Source organism: Dasypus novemcinctus, chromosome 21, assembly GCF_030445035.2.
Source record: "Dasypus novemcinctus isolate mDasNov1 chromosome 21, mDasNov1.1.hap2, whole genome shotgun sequence".
Lineage (NCBI taxonomy): Eukaryota > Metazoa > Chordata > Mammalia > Cingulata > Dasypodidae > Dasypus > Dasypus novemcinctus.
Genome location: NC_080693.1, coordinates 58,919,088 through 58,934,550, shown reverse-complemented (window position 1 = coordinate 58,934,550; position 15,463 = coordinate 58,919,088). Strand labels below are relative to the sequence as shown.

Below are 15,463 nucleotides of genomic sequence, written 5' to 3'. Positions count from 1 at the left end.
TATTGGGCTACACAGGCCTGGCACTACGAAAAAAGGAGGCACTTTCTGCAGGGAGGCCTGTGGGGGTGGGAGAGGGGGAAGGTCCCCTGGAAGAAGCCGCAGTAGCTCTTGCAGAACTTTCTCTTTTCCGCTCTCTTCTTTTAGCCATACTTAGCAGGATCTAGAACTTCCGTGGCCCTTGCAAGAGTGCCACGAACCTGTTGTCTGCAGGAAAGACCCCAAGCCAGGAGGACTGGGCACTTGGGTGGCAACCCTAATCCATTGAATGACTCCCAACCTCTTTAACATCAGTAGCCCCCTCCCTTACATTCCCCTCCCTACTCCTTTCCCCTGAAAGAGGAGTCTCAGAACAGTTATTTACAAAGATTTATTCCAGCACGGGAAGGATTCAGGCCTGAGTCAGGGAAGAAAGGGAAGGGGGCGGAGCAGCTGGAGGACAAGGAGAACCTGGCTCCCCACGCCGTGTACCCCTACAAGGACATATACTAGGCGGCATTCCTGGCAACAAAGCACAAACAAAACGCAACAAAGCAGCCTCCACCAGTCCATCTTCCAGGCACCCAGGCTGGGGAGCAGGGGTGGTAAGGAGAAGATTTCCAAAATGTTGAGGCTGTAGAAAAGGATGCCTGAGTCCTGGGCCCTAGTTGAAGCTGGTGAGATGGGCGGTGACTTGGAATCCATCATATGAGAGGGGATGGAGGAGGAGGATCTATGACACCTAAAGGTTCTCAGTACCCCCTTTCCCCAGATCTTAGGGTCCTGCCCTGTGGTTTCCTGTGCCCAGGGGAAGGGGTCTGGAGGGTAGAATTGTGAAAGGTGAACCTTTGGCCCTGGTTTTCTGGATTATCCAGTGCGGGCTCTCTCACTTCCCACCTCCCACTGGGTGAAAGGAGGAACGACTGGCAGGGGTAGGCATCAGGCAGCAAGTACCCAGGGACTCTAGGCATCAGCCAAAGTTGGGCAAACAAGCAAACACAGACCAGCCTTAATCTCCTAGAAATCAGAAGCCGCAGCCCTAGCGGGTGAGGGAAAGGTACAAAATATGGTGGGGACAGAGTGGGGTTATGGGGAGCAGCGATGCCCCCTCCACTTCCTCCATTCTGGGAGATGCAGGGCTTCGTGCCTATGTGCCAGGCTCAAGGGGGACCGGGCGCTGTGGCTCCTCCCCAGGCTCTGCAAGGCAAGCAGGGAGGCACTCAGGAGCTGACCCTGTGCACCAAGAGCCCAGCCCCACCTCCCCCACCCCACCCTCGAGGCCTCACCGCCTTGCGGTGGGTCTTTCACATGATCCTCAGAGCTTCCATCTCTTTGGGGTTCATCCAGAGGGGGTGGGCGCTCCCAGGGCCCCTCCAGACCCTGGCCACGGGTTGCCTTCTGCCCAGCTGGGGACAGGAAAGAGGGATAGAAACACAGGTTCGGGGAAACGGACTTGGCCCAGTGGTTAGGGCGTCTGTCTACCACATGGGAGGTCCGCGGTTCAAACCCCAGGCCTCCTTGACCCGTGTGGAGCTGGCCCATGCGCAGTGCTGATGCGCGAAAGGAGTGCCCTGCCACGCAGGGGTGTCCCCCGCGTAGGGTAGCCCCACGCTCAAGGAGTGCACCCCGTAAGGAGAGCTGCCCAGCGCGAAAGAAAGTACAGCCTGCCCAGGAATGGCGCCGCCCACACTTCCCGTGCCACTGACAACAACAGAAGTGGACAAAGAAACAAGATGCAGCAAATAGACACAGAGAACAGACAACCAGGGGAGGGGGGGAATTAAATAAATAAATAAATCTTTAAAAAAAAAAAAAAGAAACACAGGTTCTGAGGATCTATCTGGCTGTTCTGGAGCATGAGCTGAGTCTCTCTAACAGTTGAGGATGAGTTTTTGGAGGGTATCATGGTAGAGTGGAGCAAGCACTGGCCTAGGAGAGCACTCCCAGTGTCTAGTATATGACCTAGATAGGTCTTTTACCTCTCTGAAGGGGAAATTGTGTAGATTTCCTTCAGCAAGTCAATAGTTAATATATTGCCCAGCCCAGGAGCTGCCTTGTGAGAGGGGGTGGTTGAGATTGCTCCTTAGTCATCTTACCATTTGGCCCATTCCCCCTCTTGCTTTCCCAGAGGGAACATTCACCTCCTTTCTACCTGTTCTGGCGTTCTCAGCAGGAGAAGCACTCTCCATCACTGCTGGCAGCAAAAGCAGGGAGTTTTGCTCCCATGGTTGAGGCCTCCAACCCCAGGGATGCAGACAGGATGCCCAGGCCCTTTCTTCTGGGTGCAGGGACTGGCCATGTCAAGCAGGCATGGTCTGCTGTTTTTCATCCCAATTAATAATGGAACCAAAAAGTTTAACATGCACTAGGAAGGACAAATGTGACACAGACTTCCTTGGCCAGGCATGGAAGAGCTAACCACGGAAGGGGGTGAGATCTTTCTCCCTAGAAATTCTCTGGTCCTTGGAACCCTCTGTCGAGGACTTTGGATATGGGGCCTCTGGCTCTCAGGCCTTCTGTGTGGGTTTTAGGTCCCTCCCAGGCCCCTCTCTTCTCAGGCAGCTGGAGTTGGAGGGACGGAGGACCAGATTGGTTCTTTAATCCTAGATTCTTCCTCTAGGCACTAGAGGGCACCCTCTCACTCCCACTGCCACCCCCCAGCTTGAGGAAGGAAAAAGGGACAAACAGCTAGAGTTCAGATTTCATGCCAGGCAGCCCTCTGCCTCCCAGCAGAGACCACATCCTAGGCCGGAAGTGCAGGTGAAAGGGCACAGGACTCTCTCAGTCCTCTCTCCCTACATTCCTTGCGCCCCTCAGCTCCAAGGATGGGAAGTCCTTTCTTGACTCTAGCCTCAAGTCCCATGTGGCCTTACCTTAATTCTCAGGAAAGAGAGGAATTATTAGGAAAAACCTGATTTGGGGAGAGGCTGAGCCAAGGATGGGAGCTGCCCAGGTCTCAGATAGGGCTGTGCATGAGGCATCCTGTGGGGTGAGAGATGGAGTGGCACTGTTGTACGTGTGTGGGAAACTGAGCTGGATTGAGATGTCCCAGAACACTCAAGGAGGAGCCACACAACCAATATGGGGGGACCCAGGTGTCACAGCCCCTTCGGCTCACCAGACTCCCTGCCGCCCTTCAGGACTTCAGCCTGGCTGTCCTCCTCCTCCTCATCATCTTCCTCTTCCTCCTCCTCCTCCTCTTCCTCTCTTGGATAGCCCAGCTCCCGCAGCTCCCCCAGCTCATCCTCCTCCTCCGAGGCCTGGTTCTCGCTCAGGTTGCTGATGGACTGCAGGTGAGACTCGGCAATGCGCTGCACGGCTGGCACGAGGCAGGGGCAGGGGCAGGAAGACAGAGGTCAGCTGGGCCCAAGAGGCAGCGCACAGAGCCGAGGAGCGGTGTGGCCCAGCCCCCAGCCTACTTCCCATGGGCCTGGAACAAAGTTAAACCCCTGAGGGGTCCAGCCAAATGCTGTAGGTCATTCCGCTGGGGGAGCTGACCAAGGCAGAAGCCGCAGGGGGTAGACTCTTGCTCATGGTTGGCTCTTAAGCTGCCCCAAGATGCTGGCCTCCTGGAGGCTGGCACCAGGCAGCAACCGCACACCACAGGGCACCAAAAAGGGCAAGACCAGGCGGGCATGGCAGCAGCTTAACATTCCCTGGGCAGGGAGCTCCTGGCTTTGCCAAGTACCAGAGCTGGAGACAGGGTCTGTGGGCTAGGACCTGAGGGGTGGCCCCACTCAGTTTCTGGGGGAGTGTCCAGTCTGCTTATGCCTCACCCTGATCCTGCCTCCCCTCCACATGAAGCTTGGTGCCCCCTCCCAGCCCTGCCCTATCGTAGATGCCATTGTATACATCCCTGTCCCAGGCGCCAAAGTGTAGGAGCGATTCTGAGGCTGGAGGACATAGACTGCAGCCAGCAGAGCCTGTGCCTGGGGATGCGGCGTGCTCAGATGCAGCCCCCACAATCTTGACCCACATCCCCAAGCTCCCAGCTCCCTCTGCAGTGACCTAGAAAGCAGCAATCCCCACCCCTCAAGGCCTGCTCAGATGGGGCCTAGGAAGGGAACAGTGTGGGCAGCTGGGGAGGTTTTCAAAAGGTGAAAAGGAGTAGGGAGCTGGGGGAAAGGGGCCAGGATGCGGGGCTCCTCAGGGGACACTGTAAGGAGGGCCTGGGGCAGGGGCAGCAGGGGGCCAGGAGCGTTTGGGACACTACATTCACAGCCCACAGACAAGACACCGAGGAGCTAGGGGATGGAGTTGCTGAGGCTCCCACCACTGGCCCCTCCTCTCAGAAGGCCCTGAGGGGTAGATTCAGGCCGGAACCTCCTGCCAGCTCGGGGGACAGGCACAAGGCACAGAGAGTGCATTGTGTGTGCCCGTTGCCCCACCCTACCCCGAGCTCCCAGCCCTGTGCCTCCCGCTGGCTCTGGGCAAGTTACCCAGGCAATAAAAGCGCAGTAAATTGCCCTGCCCTGGCCTTGGGGACGCCCCGCAAAGCTTCACCTTGAGCCAAGTGTGAGAACTCCAGCCTTGGAGACCCCCCCTCCACCGAGGCTCAGTGTTGGCCCCTCTCCCCTGTGGGCGCTTGACACCTCCCCCTGCAAACCCCCAACACTGCCAGGTCCTTTCCCTTGCCCAGAAAGGAAGTCGAGCCCACAAGACAGTGCCCTCCCGGGACTCAAGAGGAGTACAGAGGAAGCCCCAAGAGGAAGAGTCCCCTGAGGGGCCTGGGGTCAGGGAGGGAGGAAGGGAGGGGAGGAGGTGGCAGCCCGGCCCCCTCCCCCTCCCGCAGCCGGGGGAGGAGAGTTCGTGAGCTGCAGTGACAATAGGTGTGTGCAGCGCTTTGCAGTGCCCCGTGAGCCTCCTGCGAGCCTCGTGCTCCCAGGCTCTCGGGGTCTCCTTCCCAGACTCTGTCAGCTCTGCCTCCACCTCTGGGACCCTGAACCTCCCACCCCAAGTCTCCCTTATTAAGCTCCAGGAATCCCCAGCACAGCCCCCAGGCTGTCGACCCCTCTCCCGGCCCATTTCCACTTCCCTTCTCCCCCCGCCTCCACTTAGACCCTCCTAAGGGTCCAAGGGGCAGTGGGGGATGGGCAGCAGCGTGCCCTCGCTCAGCTCTGTCCTCTCACTTTCCTGTCCTGCAGGAGAAGGAAGCGCCCAGCCTTCTCTTTTCCCAGCCTCGCTTCTCTCTGTTCCCAGTCCTGGCAGGTGGGCGGGCTGGCATGCCTGTTGACCTTGGCCAGTGCTGGGAACTCGGTAAGCCCACCCAGGGGTGGGGGGAGCTGTCAGCACACCCTCTGGCCTCCTGCCCTCCCGGGGAGGAGGCGGCTGGCAGGACAGGAGGCTGGCAGGACAGGAGGTGCCTCGGGCAAGAGTTGAGGTGGGGATGGGAAGTCATCCTAGGGCTTATCTAGGAAGAGAGCCCCCCACGCACACACCCTAACCTGCCCTACCTTCTCCTCCAGGTGCTTCGCCAGCAGCTCGCCTCTAGAATCCAAGCGTGCCGCCCGCCCTGAAGACCTCCTCCCCTTCGCGACCCTCTGCCCTGCCTGGTCTCCAAGTCCAGGCTGATGCACCCTCCTCTCTGGATTCTCACTGACCCCTTCAGGGCAAAGGGACTCCAGGAGGGCAGGAATGCCCACCAATGAGACCTGGCACACCCAAGGTGGTCAGGAAACGTGCTAAAGGAATGACTTGCCTTTCACGGTGGAAAGGAAACGCAGGGAAGACGCGCGTTCGCGCGCAGGCCTGTGCAGGCATCCTGCAGACAGGAGCGGAGGGCAGCGGGCAGCCCCCAGAGGGCCCCTCTGTGAGCCGGGTGTGGGCCCGGCACACGCGCAGGATGCCTGCCTGTCCTTTTAGACCAGGGGCCACCTCTTTTCTTTCAACCCTGAAGACTTCAGTCTGATTTTAAGGCCCACAGCTGCCCTTTTGGGCCTCTAGGCTCTCTTTTTTGCTAGGCCAAATTAAGAAAGAATCGACCTCTTGGGAGGGGGGCAGGGGAGCACGGGACAATCCCTGGCCCCACTGACAAAAGGCCATCACTTCACCTCCCTCCCCCAGTGTCAACCCCAAAATTCCCAGCGTCAAAAGGACCATCAGCCTGGCGGTGGGGTAGTACCTTTCAGCGAGGGGGGCGTGTAGGCACAGGGGTTGGGTCTCTTCGACTTGAGATGGTGCCCCTCTCCGGAGGCTCTCTGCCAGGGGAAGTGCCAGGTTAAGTGGGCTCCCCGGAGCCCCCTTCCCGTCACCCTCCCTCCATTCCATCCCACCCACAGCGCCTCCCACAGACTGCCACCAGCCTTTGGGTCCTCACGCTGCTTTGGAAGGGCTTTCTTGAGGGGCAGCCTGGCTCAGGGCAGGGCCCGAAGTCCTGGGGGCACTGCCCCAGCCTGAGCAGAGGAAGGGCAGAAGAGAATCTGCGGGTGGCATCCCGGCACCAGGCACTCTCAGAAGAGGTGCTGATTGATATGCTAATGTGTCCTCGGGGTGGCACCCCTCTGGGCCTTGGTTTTGGGTGGGAGGTAATCCAGGCTACTTCACCCCAAAGTGCCCCAGCTTCCCTCCCTCCCGGCCTCCCTCCCTCCAGCCCAGCCGTCCTGGAAACTCACCTGGTGGGGGGAGGCCTCCTCCTCTGAGGGAGGCCACGGGGAACCGGAAGCCAGGGAGCAAGAAGAGAGAGGGGCAGAGAGAGAGAAGCCCAGTTACCTTCCCACGCGGCTCAAGCTCTGGAGAGGGAGAGGGGGCCCTTTCCTTCCTGGTGTTGGGAGGGGCCTGGTCCACAAAGGAACCCATGGAGTAGGGCTCCCAGACCGTCCCCCTCCCCAGTCTCCTGCTTGTGAGACTTCGGCAGGGCCCCCAGGGAGGCATCCCTTAGGGTGGGGCCAGGGCTGGGGAGCCCCGGGCTGGGGGGCAGGGATGGGGCCCACCTGGTGAGGAGTGCTCTGAGAGTCGGAACAGCATGGCAGGGGTCGGTCTCCGGCGCCTGATCTAAGGAAATGGAGGAAGAGGGCGTGGGAGGGTGGGCAGCACAGATGCCTGCTGCCTCCCCCCACCCCAACAGGAGGCTACCGGCGCTTTGGAGTCCCCAGGAAACCTTCGGATCAAAGATTGTCAGAGCTGAAAGGAACTATCAAGCTCATTGAGCCCCCTCATTTTACAGAGGTGGAAACTGAGACTCAGAGAGGTTCAGCAATGTGCTCAAGGCCACACAGCACACCAAGGCACACATCTCCAGAGAAAGGTGGAAAAAACCCTAGCCAGTGACTCGTAGCTCATGCCCACCCACTCCATGGCTACTCCACACAGGCCTCTCCTTGACATCTCCCACTGAGGCCCTTCCTCTCCCCAGTTTCTGAAGACATAGGACCTGGGGGCCAAGGCTAGTTCTGGCTCCAGCTGGCAGGGATGGTGCTCCCTGGTGCCGTAAGACCCTGCCCACCTAAGGCCAGCTCAAGGGCTCCAGAGAAACCAGATCCAGCTGCAGAGGGAGCCAGAGGTGGTCCTGAGCCCTGGACCCATAGGGGCCTGATGGGGGGTGTCTCTAAGGGGCCTGGGTCTGGGTCCCTCTAGGCGGTCTCTCCCAGGCAGGCTACAGAACCCTGCCTATGCCTCCAAAAGATGAAAAGTTGCCCTCCTTGGGTCATAAGCCAGGCCAAATGGGGGGGGGGGGGGCACTGAGCACTCAAGCAACCCCACCCCCACCCGGCCCCAGCTTAGCAATCAGACCAGCGTCAGTTAATTAGGTCCCCTCTGAGCTCCAGGGAAATTCACAAAGACAGCCCGAGCCAGGTGAGTTAAGCTGAAACCGCCACCTCCCCCTGCTAAGCTCCCAGGGCTGCCCTGGAGACTAGAGGCTGCCTAAGCGGGAGCCCTCCCTCCGCAGCCCCCACCTCCCCGCAGGATGACTTGGCCCCGCGCTCTCTGCTCTGCCGGGAGCCAGCTGCATCTCAGCAACAAGTGACCCTCCGCCAGGGTGGGGGCGCGGGGCCGAGCTCTCTTCCCCCTCCCCCACTACTGACCCTGGCCGTGGAAACCCCTACCCTCCGGGAAGAGGCTCTTGTGAGGGCTGGTCACCCCTTCCCCCGCCCTGGGATCGGGGCTCGAAGGCCTGACAGCGGAAGAGGCAGGACGAGGCTCGGGGGCCCCCAGCCCCGGCGCTCGGCGTGGGACTAGAGGCGCGGGGCGGCGGGAACCAAGGTGTCTGATGGCTTCAGGGACCAGTTTCTCACGCCTGACCGGGCGCTGGGGCTAGGACCAGGGTGCAGTGGCCGCGGCGGGAGGGAGCCGAGGGAAGGGGGCGTCTGCGCGGACAGTGCCCGGCCCCCTGGGCGGCTCGACACCGCCCTGACCCCGACGCTCGCGGCGCGGAATTCTCCCGCCCGGGGCTCGGGACCGAGGCCGCGGGAAAAAGTTGCGCGAGTCTCCGGCGAACTTCCCGCGCTGCCTCGCACCCCCGCCCGGCCGGCGTGGTCCCGGCAGCGCCCCGGGAGCGCAGAGGAAGGCCGGGTGGGGGGCGCTGCCGCGGCTGGGGCGCGGCCCCCTTACCATCTCCACCTGGCGGGGGTCGAGCTGGCTGGGGGGCGCGGGCACGGAGAACTGGATCTTCTTGCGGTCCTTGGGGTCCATGGCGCGGGGTGGTCGGTGGGGCCGGGCGCGCCACTCGGGGTCCCGCGCTGCGTTCCCGGCTCGGCTCGCCCGGCTGCTCCGGGTCCCGCGCTGACAGCGGGCTGCGTGCGGCGAGGAGGAGGAGGGCTGTTCACGCACAGATAAAAATACCGCGCTCGGCGAGGGGAGGGCGGGAGGGCTGAGAGGCGGGTCGGCTCGCTCGGGCTCGCCTGCTGGGCCGGGCTCGGCGCGCCCCCCGGCTATCGGGGCTCGGCCGCCGCCGCTCCCTTCGCGCTCCCCGCCCCTGGTCTGGGCCTGGGTCCGCTCGGACCTCTGCTTCGTCTTTCCCGGTCTCTCACTTGCTGTCTGTCTCTTTCTCCGGGTCCCTCTGTCTCCCCTCCTTCCCTACTTTCTCAGGGTGTCTCTGTGTGTCTCCCCTCTGACTCTATCTCCCTCTCTCTGCCTCTCTTTCGCTCCCTGTGTCTCTCCTGGGCTCACCCCTCTCGGCCCAGCCTTGGGGTCCCTAGCCCATCCCCTCGGCCTGGGACTGGCCCTGGGCGCTTGGTGGGAGGGCTCAGGGGAAAGAGCCAATGAGCGCCAAGAACTGTGTTCTCCCTGGGGCCGGGAGGAGGGTGGGGAGCTGAGCCAGGGCGGGGGGAGCAGGCTGGGGGCCCCCTGCCGTCTCCCCAGAACCTGAAGTTGCATTATTGATGGAGTCCAGCAGAGAGGATAATGGGGAGATGGACTCTAGCCTTAACCCCTTCATGGCCTAGGCCCTTTCGCAGGGGGCCTGAGGTGATGGAGAGTACCAGCATGTCACCCTGTGAATGGGGGGGTCCTAGAAAGCCTGAGTGTGACGGAGCGGGTGCGTGTGGGAGCACACGCGTCAGTCACCATGCCAGGGAGTGTGCGTGAGCCCATACGGGGGGTCTGTGCTGCCTATAGCTAAGGAATGGGGGGGAGGGGAGCGGTGTGGCGTGTGTGTGCAAGTCTATGTGAGTAAGTGTGTCAGAGTGTCAAGGATGCGGGAGTGAGTGGCAGGGTGTAGGAAGACTACACGTGTGCGGGGGAGGGTGTGGGTGTGGGGGAGGATGTCAGAGGCTGTCAAGGTGATGGGCAGGCGTGTGCCAGCTTGCAGGGGGTGGGGGTACTGTACCCGCAGTGCAAGATTGTGCAGCAGTGGGGGTATGAAGTTGTGAGTGCACGTGCGCACCTGTGTGTGTGGGGGGGGAGTGAGGTGCCCTGGATTCACGTCTCTCCTGCCTTTTCTCCCCAGCCCTACGGGAGAGGGTAGAGAGCCAGCCAGAGGGACAGAGCGGGGTGTGCTGGGGGCTGCCTGCTCCAGTGCACGTGCCGTCACGTGTGTGAGCTCGGTGTGTTCAGAAATGGAGCTGGGAGAGAGGGGGTGTGCTCGTTTCCGAGGTGGGAGCCTCTCTCTCTGCAGAGGAGTTGGCTGGAGTGCCCGGATGGACCCTGGGTGTCTTTGCGGGACCAGGTGTTTGGGTCTGCGCTGCGGTGTGAGGGTCTGCATGCCTCCCTGAGGCCCGGCCCTGAGAGGGCGCGTGTGTCGCTGTGGGCCATACGTGTCCCCCGGGGCCGTTTGTGTTGGCTGTCTTCTCTCCTGGTCAGCCGAGGACTGGAACAGCCGGGAGCCCTCCCTCCCCCCGCTCCCCAACTCCTTCAGCAACTTCCACTCCCAACCCCAGCTGGGTCCTTGGCAGAGTGAGGAGGGAGCAAGGGGCCAGAGGAGTCTTCTGGAAATGAGGTCAGGGGCACAAAGTTCAGTCCACTTTGGGGGTGGAGAGGGTGGCAGGAGGGGAGAGCTTTGCTCATGGGAGCGGGCAGTCCTGGCCACTCAGACCCACACACGCCCATCTGATCCTCGCCCGGTCCCGCTGCGTTTGTTGACTTATGTGCTTATTGGGAAACAGCCGGATGCCAGGTTGCTGGCCCTGGGGTGTGGGCATCTCTGGCTTGGCCCAGAATCCTTCTTCTAGGTGGGGTGTGGTGGGAAGTGGCAAAGACCAGTTTGGCAGGGCCTTGGAAGGGTAAATAAGAAGGCCCCAAAGGTGAGAGGGGGCACAGAAGAGGTCCCAGCAGCTGCTGGGCCAGGGTGAGGGCGAGGAGCCTGGGGCCTCCGGGGCTGGGGCATGGGAAGGACAGGGAGGGGGAGGCCTCACCACCAGTCGCCCCTCAAAGCCCCTCAGAGCTGAGAAGGCCCTGGGACCTCATCCCACCAGGCAGGACCTGTGGCATCTGCCAAAGGTATGGCGCTCTGGGAGACCCTGTGTCAGAAAAAACCCGCCTGATCCTAGGCGGGGGCCACTGGCAGGGAGAGGAGAGCAGAGAGCCCTCCGCTCAGCCCGTCCTGCAGGCGGGACCCGCGGCAGTGGAGAGGGGGTCTCCGCCCCCTTCCGCTAGCCAGGCCTGCCCCAGGGCCCGGGCTCGGGAGGAGGCAGCGAGAAAACGGGGGAGGGCTAGGAAAGAGCGACAAGAGAGAGACAGGGAAAACACGTGAGAGAGACGGAGAGACCGGGAGCGGCGGAGGGAGAAAGCGCAAGCCTCACGACAGAAAGAGGCAGGAGACGGAGATGGAGCGACGGTAAAAATAGCTCGGCATTAAGATAATTGCGGCTCACAGCTCTGCCCTCCGTTAGGAATTAAATGAGGTTTTATTACTTTGATTTTTCTCTCCTGGATCCTACGCGACTTCTCAAGAACTTGGGGAAAAGTTTTTCAGGTGGCGGGGGCTGTGTGGGCGCCGGAGGAGGAAGGAAAGGAGACTTCTGGGAGCCGGGGGAGGGTGCGCGGGGGCCGGGAGGGGGAGGGGCTGGCGGGGGTGGGGGCGCCGACCCGGGCCGGGGGAGGCCGGCAGGGCCAGTGCAGCCCTGGGGCTGAGAAGCAAGGGGCCGGGGCGACCTCCATTCGCTTTGACTTAGAATTAATCATATGCAAATGAGCTGTAAAAATAATATGCCACTCAGTTATTATTCTTGAGTTAAAAGCACAGGCGGTTGGGTCCAAAGAACAAATTCAAGACCTCGTTTGACTTAACTGTGATTGAACTACGGGTCTTTCCGCTTGTTTTGTTGTAGGACCGACAAAAAGGAAAGTTCCACGGAGGGCGTCTCTTAATGGGCCAGAGCTCTGAGCACACTGTTTCGGGACCTGTCCGTCTTGCTATCTTCCCATCATGGGCCAGTTATCTGTCACAGCGCTGAGCATTCCGGAGGCACCACATTTACCTTCTCTGGGAGATGAATTTCCCTTTCTGGGAAGTGGGACGAGGGGACAATCCCAAACATTTCCTCCCTGCCCCCACAGCAAAATATAATCACATTATGTGGACAGAACAGAGACTGGGAGTTCAACAGACCTGGGTGGGAAACTTAGGTCTGTAACTTACTGTGTGACCTTGTAGAAATGTCTTAGCTTTTCCGTGCCTCAGTTTCCTCATGTTTCAAAGCATACCTCACATGGTAGCTGTGAGGGTTCAAAAAGATAAAACACCCAACTACTGAGCTCCAGCCAAGGTTTCGGCTTCTGTGGAGAGCTGGCTGTAGTTCCAAAAATGGTCAACAGGTGGCGCAGTAGGCCAGGGTTTGGACCGCTGCGCGTCTGGCACTGCGGGCCTGGAGTTGGGCATCACACTCGTGACCTTGGCACCACGGAGCCGAGCCGGAACGGGCCGAGCTGGCACGTGGCAGCTGGAAGGGAGGCCCCAGGAAGCTCCGGGAAGCAGCCTTAGAGGAGCCGGAGAGGGCTGGCTGGGCACACCGGGGCACCTTTCCCTGCCGCTGCGGGGGTGCAGCTCCAAGGTCTGCCCCTGGGGAAACCGGGTGGCCCTGAGGGGAGCGGCAAAGGCACAATCAGCTGGAACAATGGTGGCACCAGGGCAGACAGGGCAGTCGTCTGAGACACACATTCACATACTTCATTCATCCATCACCCATCCCGTTGTCCATTCAATAATTTCACACTGGGTCCTTTTTTTTTTTTAATCAGTTTTATTGAGTTAGAATTTACATAGAGTAAAATGCACCTATTTTAGATGTACATTTCAAAGGTATTGACAAATTTTATACAATGTGTAACCACCACCACAATCTCGATATAGAACGAGTATTACCATCACCCCCCAAAATTTCCGTTTTCCCCCATCCATGCCAATCCCCCCCCACCCCTCATTCGTTCTATTAGTGCATTATAACTATTAGCACACTATTCCGACATGTGTACTTCCCACCATCTATCTGCGTCATTGTCCAGTGCCTGCCACAGTGCCCAGGAGATAGTAGGTGCTACGCGCAGTGCATGGAATGAGGGATGAATGAACAGATGAATATGTAAGTCATACAAACTGAAAAAGGCGACAAACCTGGAACACTTACTCTGTGCTGCACACTGAGCTAGGCACTTTATCGGCTCTATCTCATTTAATCCTTATGAGTGTCATTCCATTCTACAGATGAGGCAACTGAGGCTCAGAGAGGTTAAGCATCTTTTACCCAGAGCCCTCATTCTCTACCGCTTCCTTTGATACGTTCAGAATGGTCGAATGGAAGATCGACGGCATGCAATGGGCCGGGCTTCTCTCTTGCCCAGGCCAGCAGGGACCGATCTCGGGGAAGCAGAAATCAATGTGCCGAAGCTGCCCTCTGGTGGCAGATAAGAGTACGGCAGTATCTTTGCCCTCTGGCGCCCCCACGTGGAAGCTGTTGAGAAGAGAGAGTAAGCAGGCAGCCCACAGCGAGGGCAGCCTCAGCCCAGAGCACCTGGAGACCCCCTGCTCTGACCACTGCCTGGTGCCCCCCAAGGTGCCAGCTGAGACTGCCCCCGAAGAATGCCAGCTGCCGGAGCTCGCTGCCTCCCACCCCCTCCACCAGCCTCACACACTCCAATCCCGGTCCAGTCGGCTGCTTCCATTCCCTGAAGAAGAGGCCCTAAAGTTAAAACAGCTGTTAATTTATAAACCAATTTTTCCGTGACTGCTTAATAAATCGCCAGCAGCTGCTCTGCCCCCTCCTACCGCCCAGGCACCCGGCCCCGGGGGCTGCATGGAAAAGCTCAGAGCCACCAGTCTGGCCCTCCTGCCTCCTTCCCCCATCACCCCCCACACACACACTTTGCCCCCTTTTCCCAGTAATTGGGTGTGTGTGGAGGGGACCCTGAAGATCTCAGCTTGTCTGATCTTCAGTGAACCTCCTGCGTGCTGGCAAGAGGGTAGGTTTTCTTTTCTCCTGGGCTGTGGCCCAATGGCCATCCCTCCCAGGAGCCTTCAAGACCACCCCAAGTCTCCCAGGCCTGGAAGCTGGGTCCGAAAGGCTTCCCTAGTTCAGGGGAGCTGAGGGTGTCCAGATTTCCTAGAGAAGGTCCCCTGAGCCACGAGGAAGTGAGGGGGGCCTGGTCAGAGCCAGGGCTCCTCCCTGACAGCCCTGGAATCTCAACTCCCCATGTCAGGTGGTCCCCTTGACAGATGCTAACCGACTTCCAGGCCCTGCTGTTCTCTCAAGGGTGGGCTGGGAGGGGGCAAGGGATGCCGGGATAGCGTTCTGCTCCCGGGAGATGCCCACACACACCCAATCCTCAAGATACTGAGAGGAGGGATTTGGGTCTCCTGAATATTCACTTTGCTCAACTTGTGCTAGCAAATGAGAGGCAACATGGACATTGCACGGGGGTGGGGGCATTGGGAATGGCAGGGGCGAGGCAGGTCCTTTCTCCTTGCATCTGCGAGTTTCTAAGGCACTTGGAGTGAAAGGCCTGCTTCCACTGTCCTCCCTGACTCCGCTGGGCAAGGGGTCAATTCAGTCATGCCCCTGTAGCCACAAGAAGCTCTGTAGGAAAAAGGGAGCAGGGGAGCAGGATGGTAAAGCATGCTAGCTCAAGAGTTAGGCTGCCTGAGTTCAAGGCCACCACGTACTAGCTGTCTGACCCTGTGCAGGCCACTTGACCTCTCCTTCCTCCGTATCTCCATTTATAAAATGGGTCTAACAATATTAGGATTCTTGTAAAAATGAAATAAGTTGATGCACATAACATGCACGGCACATAGTAAGTGCTCACAAAGTGATAGAATTACTTTCTCATCCCCTGTGAGAAAGAGAAGAGACTGGATCTCCTGGGTCTGCCCAAGTAGGAAATTTTGGAGTGGGGGTGTCCAGGAAATTTCCAAGGAAAAAGGCGTGGAGAGAGTGGTCAGGAATTCTGGGGACAAAGTAAAGAAATAAATAAAGAAAAACATTCAGCCAAGACCTTTAGGTTATGTGGCTCTGACCGGGCTTTCCTACTCTGGGCTGCTCCTGTCTGCTTCCCCCACCCCAGCAGCCCTTCCCAGCCTCCTTTTGCAGAAGGAAGGAAAAGCTTTCACATGGCCCCAGCTCCTGGGGCCTGCACCTTTCAAGAAGCAAATTCTCCCACAGTCTAACTGAAATCCCTTCCATTTCTTCTCCTGGCTGCCACAACCCACCACCGCCCCTGTGCTCCCACAGTGGGATGGGAAAGCCTGGGGGACTCTGCTGTCACACAGGCTCAGTGCTGGCTCTGCCCTAGGCCCCCAGAGCAACTTAGGCCACCTCTCTAAGCCTTGGGTTCCCCATCTCTAAAGTGGGGATCCTCCCAGAACCTCCCTCCTGGGTTGTGGTGAGGGTTGAGTGCAACACTGCACGTGAAGGTCCTTAGTACCGCGGCTGGCTCAGAGCAGGTGCTGAGGACACGGTGGTGAAGAAGAGGCGGGCGGTGTGGTGGAAAGAGCCCAGATGCCAGAGTTGGACATTTGGGTTCACATCCCACTCCGCTACTTACAGCTGGGTGACCTCAGATGGGCCACTTAACCTTCCTGTGGCCGTTTCTCCATCTGATGATAAAATGGAAAGTGTCA

The 15,463-nt window shown here is 59.4% G+C and overlaps 1 protein-coding gene and 1 long non-coding RNA gene across 6 annotated transcripts; one reads left to right on the top strand and one right to left on the bottom strand.

Moving 5' to 3' along the window:
• Window positions 1-352: 352 nt before the first annotated feature.
• PPP1R1B (protein phosphatase 1 regulatory inhibitor subunit 1B) lies at window positions 353-9,121 on the bottom strand. 5 transcript variants are annotated; one of them, XM_004454966.5, is made up of 7 exons: window positions 8,524-9,120; window positions 6,906-6,966; window positions 6,588-6,610; window positions 6,098-6,173; window positions 3,095-3,295; window positions 1,263-1,382; window positions 353-1,173 (listed from the first exon to the last, which is right to left on the bottom strand). In XM_004454966.5, exons 1-7 carry the CDS (start codon window positions 8,602-8,604, stop codon window positions 1,124-1,126), a joined length of 612 nt encoding a protein of 203 aa, XP_004455023.2. In that variant the 5' UTR covers window positions 8,605-9,120; the 3' UTR covers window positions 353-1,123. The 5 variants fall into 5 exon arrangements, with proteins under 5 accessions (XP_004455023.2, XP_071066742.1, XP_071066743.1 ...); XM_071210641.1 differs by lacking the exon at window positions 8,524-9,120 and adding an exon at window positions 7,998-8,016; XM_071210642.1 differs by lacking the exon at window positions 8,524-9,120 and adding an exon at window positions 7,869-7,887.
• A 1,537-nt stretch (window positions 9,122-10,658) lies between these two features.
• On the top strand, window positions 10,659-13,560 carry LOC139437163 (uncharacterized). Its single transcript, XR_011646870.1, has 2 exons — window positions 10,659-10,848; window positions 11,679-13,560. It is a non-coding gene; the product is annotated as an uncharacterized lncRNA (long non-coding RNA).
• Window positions 13,561-15,463: the final 1,903 nt, after the last annotated feature.

What these genes read in the sequence shown, in the direction of transcription:
- PPP1R1B (XM_004454966.5), bottom strand. Translation starts at nt 8,604, where the DNA reads ATGGACCCCAAGGACCGCAAGAAGATCCAGTTCTCCGTGCCCGCGCCC. An exon ending in CTCAGAGCACTCCTCACCAG is followed by an intron (nt 6,611 to 6,905) that starts GTGGGCCCCATC and finishes GGCCTCCCTCAG; the next exon opens with AGGAGGAGGCCTCCCCCCAC. An exon ending in GAAAGACCCACCGCAAGGCG is followed by an intron (nt 1,174 to 1,262) that starts GTGAGGCCTCGA and finishes CTTGCCTTGCAG; the next exon opens with AGCCTGGGGAGGAGCCACAG.